The sequence below is a fragment of the Trachypithecus francoisi genome, unplaced genomic scaffold (assembly GCF_009764315.1).
Source record: "Trachypithecus francoisi isolate TF-2019V2 unplaced genomic scaffold, Tfra_2.0 Lachesis_group18, whole genome shotgun sequence".
In the NCBI taxonomy this organism is placed as follows: Eukaryota; Metazoa; Chordata; class Mammalia; order Primates; family Cercopithecidae; genus Trachypithecus; species Trachypithecus francoisi.
The window spans coordinates 71,757,273-71,774,837 of record NW_022681463.1 but is presented as its reverse complement, the minus strand read 5'-3'; the positions used below and the strand labels follow the sequence as shown (position 1 = coordinate 71,774,837).

At 37.2% G+C, this 17,565-nt stretch overlaps 1 protein-coding gene across 1 annotated transcript in view; it reads left to right on the top strand.

The window, feature by feature from the left end:
- Positions 1 to 17,565, top strand: part of COG3 (component of oligomeric golgi complex 3) — a 73,457-nt gene that overhangs the window by 19,341 nt on the left and 36,551 nt on the right. Inside the window, exons 8-13 of the mRNA XM_033176967.1 lie at positions 1,215 to 1,295; positions 5,610 to 5,653; positions 6,412 to 6,538; positions 7,451 to 7,542; positions 8,626 to 8,765; positions 11,414 to 11,574. Coding sequence (XP_033032858.1) covers positions 1,215 to 1,295; positions 5,610 to 5,653; positions 6,412 to 6,538; positions 7,451 to 7,542; positions 8,626 to 8,765; positions 11,414 to 11,574 — 645 coding nt within the window. The remainder of the gene's footprint in view (positions 1 to 1,214; positions 1,296 to 5,609; positions 5,654 to 6,411; positions 6,539 to 7,450; positions 7,543 to 8,625; positions 8,766 to 11,413; positions 11,575 to 17,565) is intronic.

Genomic DNA, 17,565 nt, shown 5'->3' with positions numbered 1-17,565 from the left:
TTGTTAAGAATATGTACTACACCTTTTTATTTATAGTAGGGAAAAATGACTATGTTATAAATATCCCTTGCAAATGTTATTTTCAAATAATGTTTAATAGTGTGAGAAGTATTCAGTACTATATGATGAATAATAAGATACAAATCGTTTGTCTCTTAAAACATTCCTTTTCTGTCTTTTTTCATGGAAATATTAGAAGGAAATATACCAAAATCATAAAAGTGGCTCTGTCTGAGTGGTGGGATAATTTAATATGCTTTTGAAGCATATTCATATGCATAATTATGCATCTCATAATGCATAATTTAAATTTTCTTCTTTACACTTTTTTTGTATTTTTCAGCTTTTCTGTATTTAGCAAACATTTTTATTGAGCATTGCCTAATGCTTGGTATTTTATTAGGAACTGTATAGAAACAAAGAGGAGCTAATAAGGTCCCTGCCCTCATGGAGCTTATATTCAAAAGAAATAACCAGTATAGAAAGAAGCAAATCAATTAGTTAATTACGGATTGTAGTTGATTCTAGGTGGAAAATTAACAGAGTGTAAGCTTAGAAAATAAGAGTAGAACAAGCTAGATGGTCATTGAAAACATTCCTTTCCTAAGAAAATAAAATCATAAACATTATGTTTTGGTTTTTAAGTTTATTTTCTGAAGAATGTGGAGTATCTTCTTGAACTTTCCATTCAAAGCTTGTGATGTTTGACTTGCAGTTTTACTGTTCACATTGTTCTTAGCTGACATACCAACCAACCTATGTATTTTTTTATTTTGCGAAATTTTCAGTAAGTTTAGGAAACTAATATCTCATAAATACTGGTACCTATTATGTGCTAGTGCTTTACTATTGAGCTGCACCAAACCTTTAGGGTTTAATGGATGCACTGAGTCTTAGAGGGATGAAGTACATGGGCCAGTGTCCTACATTCAGTGAGTGGCAGAATGTGAATCTCAATTCGGATCTGTTACCACCAAAATTTAAATAATGTAAGGTTAATTTCAACTATAAAGGAGAGAGAGATGACAGTTCCATTTAATTATTTCTCATTTGTAGCCATAATAATATTTAATCTCCCTCAGATTTTTCTCCCTAAGCTTTGGTTGGTATGCAGGCCAAGCAGTAGCCATAGGAAATGGTTTCTGTTAGGTTTTCTGAATGATTATTTGTTTGCTAATTATCTTCCTTCCCTATCCTCCCCCATGTTTCTTTAGGATCCTTCATCTGTACCTAATGCAGACAATGCCTTCACATTATTTTATGTGAAATTTCGAGCTGCTGCCCCCAAAGTCAGAGTAAGTCTATTGACGTAACTAGGACATTGCTATGAAATTTGTTCATCCAGCCCTTTTGAAGTACTATTGATGTTAGGCTCTTTGTTTATACTGAGGAAGTGAACTTGAATGAAAGGTTGACATTGTCCTTCCACATTATAGCAGTGTATCTTAGTGTTGTGTCTAGGTTCTTGAAGTCCACAAAGCAGGAAACATCTAGCTTTTCCTATGATGCTCAGGGACGGTTTCTAGATGAAGGTGATAGACGAGTTTTGAAAGCTTGACTGGTGGTCGTGAAGGGACCGATAAGGGTGTTTTTGATAAACAGAGAACAGCACATATAGGGAAGGTTGTAGGAGACATAAAAGACATACATTTTGGGAGAGATCTTTATAGTTCAAAGACTCTCTCACGAGGGATGTTACATGTCATGCTAATTTAGGAAAAGTAGAGAATCAATGAAGTGGTGTCTTAAACAGAGGAGTTATTTGGTCAGATTTGCCAGACAGACATGTAAACCAATGGAACAGAATAGAGAACTCAGAAATAAATGCATACATTTTTGGCCAACTGATTTTTTGGTAAAGTCACCAATAACATTTAGCGGGGAAAGGTTGATTACTGGGAAAACTAGATATTCATATGCAGAAAAATGAAACTAGACCTCTGTCTCTTGCTATGTACAAAAATCAAAATAAAATGGATTAAAGACTTAAGATCTGAAACTATAAGACTACTAGAAGAAAGCATAGGGGAAATGTTTTAGGTAGGATATTGGTCTAGGACAAGATTTTATGGCTAAAACTTCAAAAGCATAGGCAACAAAAACAAAAATAGACAAATGGGGCTATAATAATCTTAAAAGCTTCTGCCCAACTAAGGAGACAATCACCAGAGTGAATAGACAACCTGTAGAATAGTAGAAAACATTTACAACTATTCATCTGACAAGGGACTAATATTCAGAATATACAAGGAACTTAACAGAAGAAAACCCTAAATAATCCCATTAAAAAGTAGGCAAAGAGGCTGAGTAGACATTTCTCAAAAGGTGACTGTACAGATGGCCAACAGGTATATGAAAAAATGTTCAACATCACTAATCATCAGGGAAATGTAAATCAAAACCACAGTGACATGTCATCTCACCCCAGTTAGAATGGCTGTTATCAAGAAGACATAAAATAAATGCTGGTGAGGATACAGAGAAAAGGAAATTCTTATACACTGTTGGTGGGAATGTAAATTACTACAGCTATTATGGAAAACAGTACGAAGATTTCTCAAAAAGCTAAAAATAGAGTTATCATACTATCCAGCAATCACTCTACTGGGTATTTATCCAAAGGCAAGGAAATCAGTATATCAATGGGATACCTGTGTTGATTGCAGCACTATTTGCAATAGTAAAGATGTGAAATCAACCTAAGTGTCAATCAGTGGATGAATGGATAAAGAAAATGTGGTATATATAAACAATAAGATACTATTCACCTGTAACAAAAAATGAAATCCTGTCATTTGCAGCAACATGAATGGAACTAGAGGTCATTATGTTAGTTAAATAAACCAGGCACAGAAAGACAAATACCATATGTTTTCACTCATATGTGGGAACTAAAAAAGTTGGTCTTGTGGAGATGGAGAGTAGAATGGTAGATACCAGAGGTTGGGACGGGTTGGGTGGAGGGGAGGTGGAGAGGTTGGTTAATGGGTATAAATGTACAATTTAATAGAAGAAATAAGTTCTGGTGTTCAGTAGTGTAGTAAGATAACTATAGTTAACAATTTATTGTATATTTCAAAATAGCTAAAAGGGAAGATTTGAAATTTTTCCAGCACAAAGAAATAATAGATGTTTGAGGTGGTGGATACTCTAAACACACTGATTTGATCATAACACATTGTATCCATGTATCAAAATATCATATGTACCCCATAAATATGTACAATTATGTATTAATAAAAAAGATTAAGGATGCAGTATAAAAAATGGATTATGGTGAAGAGAGATTTGAGACAGGGAGGCCTCATTACTAAGGAAGATTCTGCAGTAATCCAGGTGAGATTAGGGGGTGAATTAATGCATTGGTAGGATATTTCATGAGGTTGGGTATGTGCCTTATTCATTCTACATAGCAGGAATCCACGATGTATTTATTTTGATTAATTGATAGCATGGAGGGGGCAAAGATCAGTATATATTTTATAACATATCTGAGATACATTTAATTGAAGCTGGTGCATATATATTCTTTCTACTCATTGTGAAGTTTCTAGAAATAATAATCTACTTTTGCTGACTGACTTCACTTCCTTGCTTGTTTCTCTCTTGAAAGTCAGCCAGTTGATGGCTGGGTGCAGTGGCTCACACCTGCAATCCTAGTACATTGGGAGGCCAAGGAGGGCAGATCCTTTGAGTTTAGGAGTTCAAGACCAGCCTGGGCAACATGGCGAAACCCTGTCTGTACCAAAAATACAAAATTAGCTGGACATTGTGGTGTGCACCTGTGGTCTCGCTACTTGGGAGGCTGAGGTGGGAGGATTGCTTGAACCCTGGAAGTCAAGGCTGCAGTGAGCCAAGATAGCACACTGCACTCTAGCCTGGGTGACAAAGTGAGACCCTGTCTCAAAAAAAAAAAAAGAAGCCAGCCAGTTTAAAGGAATATTTTTTTGAAATGGGAGAAACTTAGTTTTGTTGATAGAATATATATGTAGAATATGTGTACAACCTAGATGTCTAACAGATGTATAACTGGATGTCAATTGATGGCATGAGATTTAGATTGTGCCTGATTGATTGCTTTTTCTTGTTAGCCAAATACTAATGATAAAAATTTGATTAGAAAAGAAATGGTATAGATAAGAGGGCTCAGTGTGGTGGGTGGTTATAAAATGATTATATAGTTATCAGTAGCTTTCCTACATACCATTAGTAACAAATTAATATATGTGATGGGGTCCCATTTATATCAGTGACAAAAAGCATAAAATACTTACCTAGCAGTAACCTTAACAGAAATACAAGGATGAAGAAAATGACAAAACTAGACAGAAAATTATAAAAGGCTGAATAAATGGTAAGCCCATCTTCTTCCTGGTTGGGGTGATTTAATTTTTAAAATGTCAGTTTCTCCCAGAGTAATATGTTGGTTAGAATGTACTAGCAAAAATTCCAATGGATTGTTTTTTTTGCATGATTCTAAACTTTCTCTGGTAAATAGATAAGACTAAAGAAGAAAATTTTGAAAAATACAGTGTCATTGATTCAAGCATTCACTGACAGATCGTTGGAATGAATGTTGTAGTACTTAATATATAAAGAAACATCCCAAATAAAAAAGGAAGGACTGGAATTTTCTACATGGGTGGGTGTAGATTGGTATTGGGAAGATTTGCTAAATATTTGAAAAAATAGTAAGCTTTTTACTCTATAACATTACCAAAATAATATATTCTAAGTGAACTAAAGAAAGATGAATATCTAATAAAAAATGACCAGATTACTCACAGAACGTGTGGAAAATATATGCAAGTTAGGGCTGGCTGACTTTTGTCTGTCATTAATTGGCAGATTAAGGTCAGTGCTTCTGAGGATTTATGAGACAGGCAATAGTACTGATAGGAATGTAATTGGATTATTTTCTAAAAAACATTTTAGAAGAATAGATCAAAAGCCCCTAAAAATACATACCTCTTTTGACCCGGTGTTTTGGGGTCCCCACCTGGGAGGCAGGTGCTGTTATACCAGTTTTATACAGTAGGGAGTGGAATCTCAGAAGTGAACCAGCTTGCCTGGGCTCAAACAGCTACTAAGGAGCGGGTGCTGGAACCCTCTAGTTTCGCTCAAGGCTCTTCACAAATGGCCTCTGATTCTCTGCAAACAACCTAGATATCAGTAGAAATGGGATATTATGTAGGCCTTTAGCATAATATTTTAAATCACGCTTATAATGATTCACTGAGTGTTGACTAGGCACCAAGGTACTATGCTAAGGCCTTCTATACATTTTCATCTAGTATTGAAAAGTATTTAATGATAGGAAAATGTTTATGAAATAATGTTAATTTTTAAAAAACGAATTATAAAGCAGAATATGTAGTATAATTCCAGTTTTGCTTAAAAAGAAAAATACAGAACTGTGGATATAAAACTGGAAGAAAATATACTGAAATGCTGTGATTATTTTTTGGTATTATAAGTGATTTTTATGATTTTTGACTTTTTTATATTTACAGTTTTTCTGAGTATGTGATACAATTAATATTATAATCAGAAAGTAATGGATAATATAACAGAGATGGTTTTTTAATGCATTTTTTCTTACTTTGCAGACTCTTATTGAACAAATAGAACTGCGGTCTGAAAAAATACCTGAGTGAGTACCTAGAAGTTAATCTGATCTCCACATGAACCTTCATCTTGTAGTACTGTTTTTCCAAATCTGGTTTTATCTCTGATATTTTATGAGCAGTTGCCTTCCAGCTTGTTCTTGTAACATACAAGTTATTTTGGGGAGCAAGGTCACAGACTTAGCAAGTTTACATGACAGCAGTTTTTCCCGTACTAGGATTTCCTTCTTATTTTTTTTTTTTTTTTTTTGAGGCAGAGTCTCGCTCTGTCGCCCAGACTGGAGTGCAGTGGCGCAATCTCGGCTCACTGCAAGCTCCGCCTCCCGGGTTTACACCATACTCCTGCCTCAGCCTCCCGAGTAGCTGGGACTACAGGCGCCCGCCACCTCGCCCGGCTAGTTTTTTGTATTTTTAGTAGAGACGGGGTTTCACCATGTTAGCCAGGATGGTCTCGATCTCCTGACCTCGTGATCCGCCCGTCTTGGCCTCCCAAAGTGCTGGGATTACAGGCTTGAGCCACCGCGCCCGGCCCGGATTTCCTTCTTATTTGGGCAGATGTGGGGTCCCTATTCTTGGAAAAGAAATCCTTCTTTATGGCGTCACAGTTCATTATGATTTGCTTTTGTTTTATGTCTGTATTTCCAGTATTAAATAATTAATGTGGACAAATGAGAGGTGACCGTTATAGCTTTAAAAGAGGTTTGGCAACCTACGCTGGGATTTAAGATGAAATTTAATTTACATATTTGAAATGAAAAGTGTAATCTCATTTGCTTTCTGTCAGATACCAACAACTGCTAAATGATATACACCAGTGTTACCTTGATCAGCGGGAGCTCCTTTTGGGCCCTAGTATTGCTTGCACTGTTGCAGAGTTAACCAGCCAAAATAATAGAGATCATTGTGCCTTGGTAAGTTTCTACTTGTTTTGGTTTAATGTTAAATCTTCCTCTGAGTTATGTTGATATTCTAGAAACTATACTTGGTTAAATAAGTTTTGGTGTCCACAGTGAACTAAAAAAGCATGTGTTTAGTTATGACAAATCTAGTTTGGTAATTAGCCTATTCACCTTTGCAAAATATTCTTATTTTTTGAGATAAGAAGATTCACAAATAAGTATTGTTCTTGAAAACTGAAGTTTCAAAGTTTGTAGATTTATATTAACAATTTAGCTTAGCTTTTTTTTTTTTTTTTTTTTTGAGACGGAGTCTCGCGCTGTCACCCAGGCTGGAGTGCTGTGGCCGGATCTCAGCTCACTGCAAGCTCCGCCTCCTGGGTTCACGCCATTCTCCTGCCTCAGCCTCCCGAGTAGCTGGGACTACAGGCGCCGCCACCTCGCCCGGCTAGTTTTTTGTAGTTTTTAGTAGAGACGGGGTTTCACCGTGTTAGTCAGGATGGTCTCGATCTCCTGACCTCGTGATCCGCCCGTCTCGGCCTCCCAAAGTGCTAGGATTACAGGCTTGAGCCACCGCGCCCGGCCTTTTAGCTTAGCTTTTGCTGCAGAAGTGCTTTTTTGTTTAGTGTAATTTTAATTCATACTATAAAAAATGCGTAAGTACTCTTTTTTGAAATACTTTTGAACTAGAAAAGTAATTTGTGTTTATTATGAAAAGTTTAGAAACTAAAGCATTAAGAAAATAAAAATCACCTATAATCCTGTTATGCAGTAATCTGTCGAAAACCAACCATTTTCTGTTATTCAGTAAGTTGTTTTAAGAGTATATATGTGTAATCTCTGAAGATAAAGTATAGGCTTTATTTCATAAACATCAGAAATGTTGTGTGTCTTTAACTGTAGGTGGTGTGTGTTTGTTTACTACAGGTTCGTAGTGGCTGTGCCTTCATGGTTCATGTCTGCCAGGATGAACACCAACTTTACAATGAATTTTTCACAAAACCAACGTCAAAATTAGAGTAGGTGGACATGGAATCTAACTCTTGTTCATAAAATTTAACTTGCTAATAACCATAATGAATCAGTATATTATAGGAGTATTCTATCGTTAGCTGGAGAGTGTTTTAACTTGTGTGTGTCTGTGAACAAAATATCGTTGGGTGGGACAGATATTTTCTTAAAAGTGCAACTTACATGCTTTTGTATTTGTAATGTAATTATTTAGATATTACAGTGTGATAGGAAGAAATCTATACAGAATTCTATAGCCTTGGGATCTAGATCCCTTTATCTCCATTAAGTACAATAATTCCTTCTAGTTAAAAAATTCTGTGATTCTAACTAATGAAAGATTTAAAAATACAGATACTATTTAATAACCTTTTCTTTATTTTTTTCAAAATGTCTTTCAGATCCACTGTTAGTCACTTTTGGTTTCTTCATGTTCACTCTTCTGACTCTTACAAATATTCAAAGCTTATGACTCTTGTAATGAGGAAAAGTATATTATGGTTTTAGTTGAAGTGATCACTTTTGATGAAATACTGTGTATAAACGAGTACCATTGACAGTATGACGCATATAGACAACTTAAGTTTTTAAATGTTTAAAATTTCTCAAAATACTTGGTGTATGACCAAAGTACTTTGAATTTTGTTTATCTAAGTCTATAAGTATTCAATAATTTTAAATTTGTCTTTCCTGGGGGGAAAAATTACCATTTGATTCATAGTGAAGTAGAATATAAAAGGTAATTAAGTCTTCTGACTTAATTTTTATTGGTCATTTTTATTGGTTTTGAAAGGACATATAGAAAATTATTGCTGAAATAGATAAAAGTTGTAATAGTTTGACTTTGGGGGCAGCTACTTTGAATTGACTGCTGTGGATTGCTTGATTCCGATTCCGAGCTTTTGAAGCAAAAACAGTTTCTAGAATTACTTTCAGCTTTTCCCTTATCATTCTGTAATGTCCTCAGATACTGTTTTCCAGTAGATACTTATTGTTCTTATCGACTGGAAGAAATCAATGAGGCTTTCTAAACTATTAGAAAATCCTGAAAAAACTACTACTAATAGCCATGTTTTATTCTTTCATTTTAGTGAGCTTTTGGAGAAACTGTGTGTGTCATTGTATGATGTCTTCAGGCCATTGATCATTCATGTTATTCACTTAGAGACTCTGTCGGAACTTTGTGGGATTCTTAAAAATGAGGTGCTTGAAGATCATGTGCAGAACAATGGTAAATGAGTAGAAATGATCATTTTAAGTTCTATCACTGGCTCAATGAATTTGAAAAAAAAAATAGGTTCTTCTTCCCTCACTCCACTAAATACATAAATTTAATATTTTTGAAGCTTGGCTTGATGGCTTGCCCCTTCTTGAATGAAGTTCACCTTATTCTGTCACTAAAGACGCAATCAGATAGGGAAAGAATCTGAAAATCTGGGTAAAATTAGTAATAAAATAATTATAGCCAGTTTTCTTTCTGGCATCTGGAATCCAGAGAGAACACATCATCACTTTTGGGTTAGGCATTTCTAGCACACTGTTACCAGAATACAAAATACATAAATAAATAATTGAATATATCGTATACTTTTGATTAAAAAACAGGAATTGTTTTTGTGTGTATTCATAATAATAGTTCATCTGTTTTGAAATTACAAATAAAGAAAAGCAGTTCTCTGGAATAGCTCTACTTTATCCATCTGATACATTCTTCAATATTTGATTTGATTGTCATGGAGAACATGATTTTCCTAATAGTACCTAGGTACCTTTAAAAAATACCCTTTAGGCCGGGCATGGTGGCTCACGCCTGTAATCCCAGCACTTTGGGAGGCCGAGGTGGGTGGATCACCTTAGGTCAGGAGTTCGAGAACAGGCTGGCCAACGTCATGAAACCCTGTCTCTACTAAAAATACAAACATTAGCTAGACGTGGTAGCAGGCACCTATGATCTCAATTACTCGGGAGGCTGAGGCAGGAGAATTGCTGGAACCTGGGAGGGGGAGGTTGCAGTGAGCCGAGATTGCGCCATTACACTCCAGCCCAGGCAACAACAGCAAGACTCTGTCTCAAAAACAAAAACAAAAACAAAATACCCTTCAAGTAATTATTCTACTCGCAGAATTTGTCCTCACTTTGGCTTTCACTGAGACACTGAATTTGTTACTCTTCCAAAGTTACTCAATTGCATGTAACTCATTGATTTTCTCACATTTTACTGCTTCTAAATTTTTTATTGCTTCTGATTTTAAAATTAATATTTTTGTTTTGTTTTGTTTTGGTTTTTGAGTTGGGGGTCTTACTCTTGTCACCCAGGCTGGAGTGCAGTGGTACGATCTCGGCTCACTACAACCTCTGCCTCCTGGGGTCAGGTGATCCTCCCACCTCAGTCTCTTGAGGAACTGAGACTACAGGTGCATGCCACCATGCCCAGCTATTTTTATATTTCTTTTGTAGAGAGGGGGTTTTGCCATGTTGCCCAGGCCAGTCTTGAGCTCCTGGACTCAAAATCTGCCCTCCTTGGCCTCCCAAAGTGCTGGGATTACAGGTGTGAGCCACTGCACCTAGCCAAAATTAATGTGAATTTGTTTTCTTTTCTTTTTTTTTTGAGACGGAGTCTCGCTCTGTGCAGTGGCGCAATCTTGGCTCACTGCAGTCTCCGCCTCCTGGGTTCAAATGATTCTCCTGCCTCAGCCTCACGAGTACCTGGGACTACAGGTATGCACCACCATGCCCAACTAATTTTTGTATTTTTAGTAGAGATGGGGTTTCACCATGTTGGCCAGGATGGTCTTGATCTCTTAACCTCATGATCTGCCTGCCTCGGCCTCCCAAAGTGCTGGGATTATGGGCATTAGCCACTGTGCCTGGCCTCTTTTTTTTTTTTTTTTTTTTTTAATAGAGATGGGGGGTCTCACTGTGTTGCCTAGGCTGGGCTCGAACTCCTGGACTCAAGTGATCATCCCACCTGGGCCTCCCAAAGTGCTGGGATTACAGACATGAGCCACTGTGCCTGGCCTAATGTGATTATGTGTTATCTTTAACCCCCTATCTTTTGGAAGGCCGTTACAGGATTACTAGTGTGTCTTAAAATTGATGGCATCTTTTCTTTTTAATTTATTTATTATTTTTGAGATAGGGTCTTACTCTATTGCCCAGGCTGGAGTGCAGTGGCATGATCACAGCTCACTGCAGCCTCAACTTCCCGGGCTCCGGTGATTCCCACCTCAGCCTCCCAACTAGCTGAGACTACAGATGCGCACCACCACGCCTGGCTAATTTTTTGTATTTTTATGGAGACGGAGTTTTGCCATGTTGCTCAGGCTGGCCAATCTTGAACTCCTGGGCTCAAGTTATCTGCCTGCCTCAGCCTCCCAAAATGCTGGGATTATAGGCATGAGCCACTGCGCCTTGCTGATGGCATCTTAAAAATAAAGAAATGCTGTATAAGTTCATACTTTTTACTTGCCTCTGTGAAAATGTTAAGTCATTTAATATCTGTGGTACTCAATTTATTTGTGAAATGGGGTTGATGATAGCCCAGTTAATAAGCTACCTTAGCAATTTCTTAGTCTTGGTCTGAAGCTATACGAAATAACTTTTAAAGAGCAAAGCACTCTTAAAATTCAGATTTTATTATTCATATTAATAATATAATTAATTTAATAGAGTACCGCCCAGTTTTAAAGTTGAGGAAATTGAAAGACGTTTGTTAAACTTTTCCCAGCTCATTAAGTCATACTGAAATAGAATGCAACCACAGCCTCTGAAGCAAAAGTGGTTCATACTGTTTCTGAACAATTTAGTAATATCTTTCCTTGTTTAAAAGAAAGTGTTTTCCTCAATCTAAAAGAATGGATGATTGCACTTTTTTATCAGCCGAGCAACTGGGGGCATTTGCAGCTGGAGTCAAGCAGATGTTAGAAGATGTACAGGAGCGGCTCGTCTACCGAACCCACATCTATATTCAGACGGACATCACGGGCTATAAACCAGCTCCTGGAGATCTGGCATATCCCGATAAGTTAGTAATGATGGAGGTAGGATCTCCTTACTTGATCTCCCGTTTGCCCCCACACAGTTTTTAGATGTTTTATTTATTTATTTTTTAAAAAATTTATACATTAAAATAGAGACAGGGTCTCCCCACGTTGCCCAGGCTGGTCTCGAATTCCTGAGCTCAAGTGATCCACCTGCCTCGGCCTGCCAAGTGCTGGGATTACAGGCGTTAGTCACTGTGCCTAGCCTACGTGTTTTTTACTAGTTAAAATGGGATTTTTCTTTTTAATTCTTCCTCAAAATGTAAAATCAAGATAAGCATGCTATAAAAATTAAGGGAGATAACATTTAAAAGAATTAAAAATAATTTGTTAGGTTGTCTTTCCTTTAAGTTATGTTTTATAAACATTCTATTCCATTCTCTTCCCATTGGCAGGAAATACACATTCTCAGTTTTTTTTTTTTTTTTTTTTTTGAGACAAAAGTCTCGCTCTGCCGCCCAGGCTGGAGTGCAGTGGCCGGATCTCAGCTCACTGCAAGCTCCGCCTCCCGGGTTTTATGCCATTCTCCTGCCTCAGCCTCCCGAGTAGCTGGGACTACAGGCGCCCGCCACGTCGCCTGGCTAGTTTTTTGTATTTTTTAGTAGAGACGGGGTTTCACGGTGTTAGCCAGGATGGTCTCGATCTCCTGACCTCATGATCCGCCCGTCTCGGCCTCCCAAAGTGCTGGGATTACAGGCTTGAGCCACCGCGCCCGGCCACATTCTCAGTTTTAAAATTGAATTAGTGATCCCTGTGATTTCTCTTTTTTTTTGAGTAAGTGGCATAGAAGAAGGTTGATAATGTAGGAGCCACCAGGTTGATGGTGACAATGTAACCATGTGTCATGCTCTCATAAAAACCCTGGAGGCCATCTCCTCAAATTATACCGTGCAAGTGTCCAGTTATGGTTTGAAGACTTGGGTTTATCTTCCTGATCTTTCAATTCCATATATGTCTTCATTTTCTTTGAGTTCTGGACAGACTTTAAATAATGCCTAAGATATTAGTATTAAAACAGAATTAGAACTTTTTTAATGGAAATTTTCAAATATAAGCAAAAGTAGAAACTGTAATATGATGAACTCTTAGGTACCATTACCTTCGGTTTAACATGGCTAGACTTTTTGTACTCTGTTTCACCCCCATTAATTATTTTAAAGCAAATTCCAAACATGATTTCAATTAGTAAATAGAACTAGGCCGGGAATAGTGGCTCACACCTGTAATCACAGCACTTTGAGAGGCTGAGGCGGGAGGATCACTTGATCTCAGGAGTTCGAGACCAGCCTGGGCAACATGGCGAGAAACCCCATCTCTACTAAAAATACAAAAATTAGCCAGGTGTTGTGGTGTGCCTCTGTGATCCCAGCTACTCAGGAGGCTGAGATGGGAAGATTACTTGAGCCCGGGAGGTGGAGGTTTCAGGGAGCCGAGATCACGCCACTGCCCTCCGGCCTGGGTGACAGAGCCAGATCCTGTCTCAACAACAACAACAGAAAAGTGTGACCACTGAAGGCTAAGCGGGACGGAATATAACTTTACACTCCTGAAGGTTATAGATTCTGGGTTACTCCTTCTAAGTAGCAGAAACCAATGAGCAAAGATAATCAAGTCAAGAGGTTAAATATGCAAAACAACAATAACAAAATTGAAAAAAAACCTTCAGTAGGTAACTCTAAAAAGTTTAAGGGCATTTTTATTTTTAACACAACCATAATATAATTGTCACACCTAAAATCAGTGTAGTTCCTTAATATCATCAAGTATCCAGTTGAATCTAGAACTTGTTTTTCAGATTCACCAGTTGTTAATATTTCATCACATTTACTTTATCTCTTTGTGTGTGTGTGTTGCTGAGCCATTTGAAAGTTGCAGACATCATGACTCCTCATTGCTAAGTACTTCAGTTCTTATTCTTGTAAGAATAACGACAGTTGTTCATATAACCACAGTATCATTTTTGTATTTAAGGAAATTAACATTAATTCAATATTATTATTTATATATAGTCCATATTGAAATTTCCCCATTTGTCCTTCAGATGTCTGTATTTTTTTTTTTTTTTTTGATATATAGTTTCACCGTTTTCACTCAGGCTGGAAGTGCAGTGGCGCCATCGTGGCTCACTGCAACTTCCGCCTCCCAGGTTCAAGCGATTCTCCTGTCTTAACCTACCAAGTAGCTGGAATTAAAGGCGCCTGCCACCATGGCTGGCTAATTTTTGTATTTTTAGTAGAGATGGGGTTTCACCATGTTGGCCAGGCTGGTCTTGAACTCTTGAGACCAGCCTCAAGTGATCCAGCCACCTCAGCCTCCCAAAGTGCTGTGATTTTAGATGTGAGCCACCACTCCTGGCCCAGGTGTCTTTTATAATTGGACAAAAAATTTTAAAAAGTGGGATCCAGTCAAGGTTATCATGTTGCATTTGGGTTTTATGCACCGTAATATCTTTAATTCAAATCCACACTCCTTCCTTCCCCCCTTTTGTTTTGTCTTTTGTTTTTATGACATTGACTTTTTTCAAGGGACCAGGACAGTTTTATTGTAGAATATGTCACATTATGGATTTGTCTGATTGTTTCTTCTTGCTTAGATTCAAGTTAAACTTTTTTTTCCCTCAAGAATACTGCATAGCTGATGTGTACTTCTTACTTCATTATATCAAAGGCAGATAATGTCAGGTTGTTCCACTATTGGTTAAAGTGGTGATTGCTAGCTCTCTTCATTATAAAAATATATAGTTTTTCTTTACTTGCAATTAATAAATAATTATAGGATGGATTATTTGAGTTCCCCCAAATCTTTTCAGTCAGTGGTTTTAGCATCCATTGATGATTCTTGCCTGAACCAATTATTACATTGGGAGACAGTAAAATGGTCATTTTTCACATCTGCCATTTCTTCTACCTTTATTAGTTGGCAGTCTGCTGTAAAGAATTAATTTCCCTTTCTTCATCCCTTTCTTCTCCCCACCCCTGCTTCATATAGCATTATAGACTATTAGATTTTTTTAAAAAGTCATTGTATTTTAATCTGTTATCATCATTGTTATTATTATTATTATTATTTTTTGAGACAGGGTCTGACTCTGTTGCCCAGGCTGGAATGCAGTGCCTTGACTTCCCAGGCCCACGCAATCCTCCACCTCAGCCTCCTGAGTAACTGGGATTACAGGCGTGTGCCACTACACCCAGCTAATTTTTTGCATTCTTTTGTAGAAATGGGATCTTGCCGTGTTGTTCAGGCTGGTCTCAAAGTTCTGGGCTCAAGTGATCTGCCCACCTTGGCCTCCCAAAATGCTGGGATTATAGGTATGAACTGCCATGCCCAGCCATCATTATTCATTTCGATGCTCATAGTTGTCCCAAATTTGGACAGTGGCAGCCCCTTCACGCTGGCTCCTCTGTCCATTTGACTGTAGTCTCTCAGTACGTTTTTTTTTTTTTTAACAGCTTTATTGAGTTTTATAGTTTTAGCTTTCACATTTAGGTCTTTAATCCATTTTGAGTTAATTTTTGTATATGATGTGAAGTAGGGGTCCAGTTTCATTCTTCTGCATGTGGCTATCCAGTTGTTCCAGCATCATTTATTGAAAAGGCTATTATTTGTCTATTGAATGGTCTTGGCACCCTTGTTGAAAATCAGTTAACCATAGATTAACGGCTTTTTGTTTTGTTTTGTTTTTGGACTCTCAAGTTTATTCCATTCATCTTTCTGTCTTATCCTTGTGCTCCACCAGACTGTCTGGATTACGATTGTTTTTTAATAAATTTTGTACTTGGGAAGTAGTTTTGCTATTTTGTTCTTTTTTTTTTTTTTTCAAATTGTTTTGGCCATTCTGGGCTCCTTGCAATGCCATATAATTCTAGTAATTTGAATCATCTTTCTATTTTTCTTGGTCAGTCTAGTGTCCTTTGTTTTCTTGCACAGGATGATCCAGGTGTTCACCTTTTGCATTCCTTGCTCCAGACCTGTGGTCAGCTCTTTCTCCTGGAACCCTTGGTTTCTTAAGGGGAAAGAGGGTGGTATTTAGAAACCAAGATCTGAGTATTAGGTGTGCTCATTTCTAGTGGTGGATGTCATTACTTCTAGCCCTCTTTAAAGAGCTAGAAAAATATACATTTTAAAATATCATGAGATCATACTGAAATCTCCAGTTCAGATGCAGTTCCACAGGGTTTTCCCATATCTTGTATTTGTGTTTCCAGTCTCACAGAAGAAACCCTGGCTCCCAGCACCTCTAGTGTATTTACTCATTTGCTTCAAATTACAACATACACAAAATAGTTTCAGAATTATAAGACTAATGCCATGACTAATAGCAAACTTAATTCAATATTTTTATACTTCTTTTGTTCTTAGAATATATCCTACTAAGATATACAATGAGATTGCTGTCAGACATTTGATTCTAAATATGGATCTGCAGATTTCAAATCTCTTTAGAGATTTTTGCCCATGTAAGCTTGCCATTTGCATGGCATAGGGGGAAATGTAAGAGTGAGATAGACCTGGGTTCAAATCCCAGCCCACTTAGTAGCTCTTTCTTATCTTTTATCAGCATATTTAATTATTTATAAAACAGGCATAATACTGACCCTGGATAATTGTTGTAAGAGTAAAGATAATGGCCCAGAAAGCACTTAATGCTGGTAGTCATATGATAGACAGTGGCTGTTGTCATTTATTTAACCCTTGAAATATTTAAAAACATAACATTTGACTTTTTAAAAATAGTCTTGGCCAGGCACAGTGGCTCATGCCTGTAATACTAGCGCTGTGGGAGGCCAAGGTGGGCGAATCGCTTGAACCCAGGAGTTCAAGGCCAGCCTGGTCAACACAATGACACCCCATCTCTACAAAAAATACAAAAATTAGGCAGGTGTGGTGGCGGCTGTCAATCCTAGCTACTTAGGAGGCATAGGTGGGAGGAACACCTGAGCCCAGGAGATGGAGGCTGGGCTGAGCTGTCATTGTGCCACTGTACTCCAGCCTGGGTCACACAGTGAGACCCTGCCTTAAAATTAAAAAAAAAAAAAAAAATTAGAGGCCTGATTATTTTATTTGAAAAATTCCAAAGGCAGTTTTGGTGCTAGTGAATTTTAAAAATGTCCCCTAAAATGATTTTGCTAAGTCATCATGTTTCTAACATATTTTAAAGAAATACAGTCTTGAGAAATCTGTAAGCTATTAAATTTAAAAAAATGTAATCTAATTTTTGCCAGGTCTATACACTAATCTCGCTTAATTAGTTTATATCAAGAACTGTAGACTTAAGTATTTGTGGAAAATAGATTAAATATCATTTCTTCCTAAGTGTATCCTGTATTCATCAGCATATCTTTTGTCACTGAGTGCCAATCTGTGTCGTTAAAGTTGTCAGATGTGGCTCAGATACTATCCTGTTTCTATTTACACGGCTTTTCTTGGATGTCAAATGTCCTAATTTCTTTTATTTTTATTTTTAAAATAGACTTTATATTTTAAGAGAGTTTGAGATTTACAGAAAAATTGAGAGGGTAGTACAGAGTTTTTATATACCCTGCACTCAGTTGCTTCTATTACTAAGATCTTCTATTGGTATGATACATTTGCCACAATTAATGAACCAGTAGTGATTCATTGGTATTTGTTTACTAAGGTCCATAGTTTATTCAGATTTTCTTAGTGTTTTTCAGGTCTTTTTCTATTCCAGGATCCCATGTATAACACCACATTGCACTTAGTTTTTATGTCTTTTTAGGCTCCTTTTGTCTGTGACAGTTTTTCAGACTTTTCTTGTTTTTGATGACTTAGCAGTGTTGAGAACTGGTTTATAGTATTTCAATGAGTATTTCAGCTTTTTATACGATGCCCCTTTGTTGGAATTCGTCTGATGTTGTCCTTATGATTAGACTAGTGTTTTGGGTTTTTGGGAGGAAAACCACAGTGGTGTAAAATGCTGTTGTTATTACATCATATTAAGGGTACAGCCTTTCAACATGAATGTTC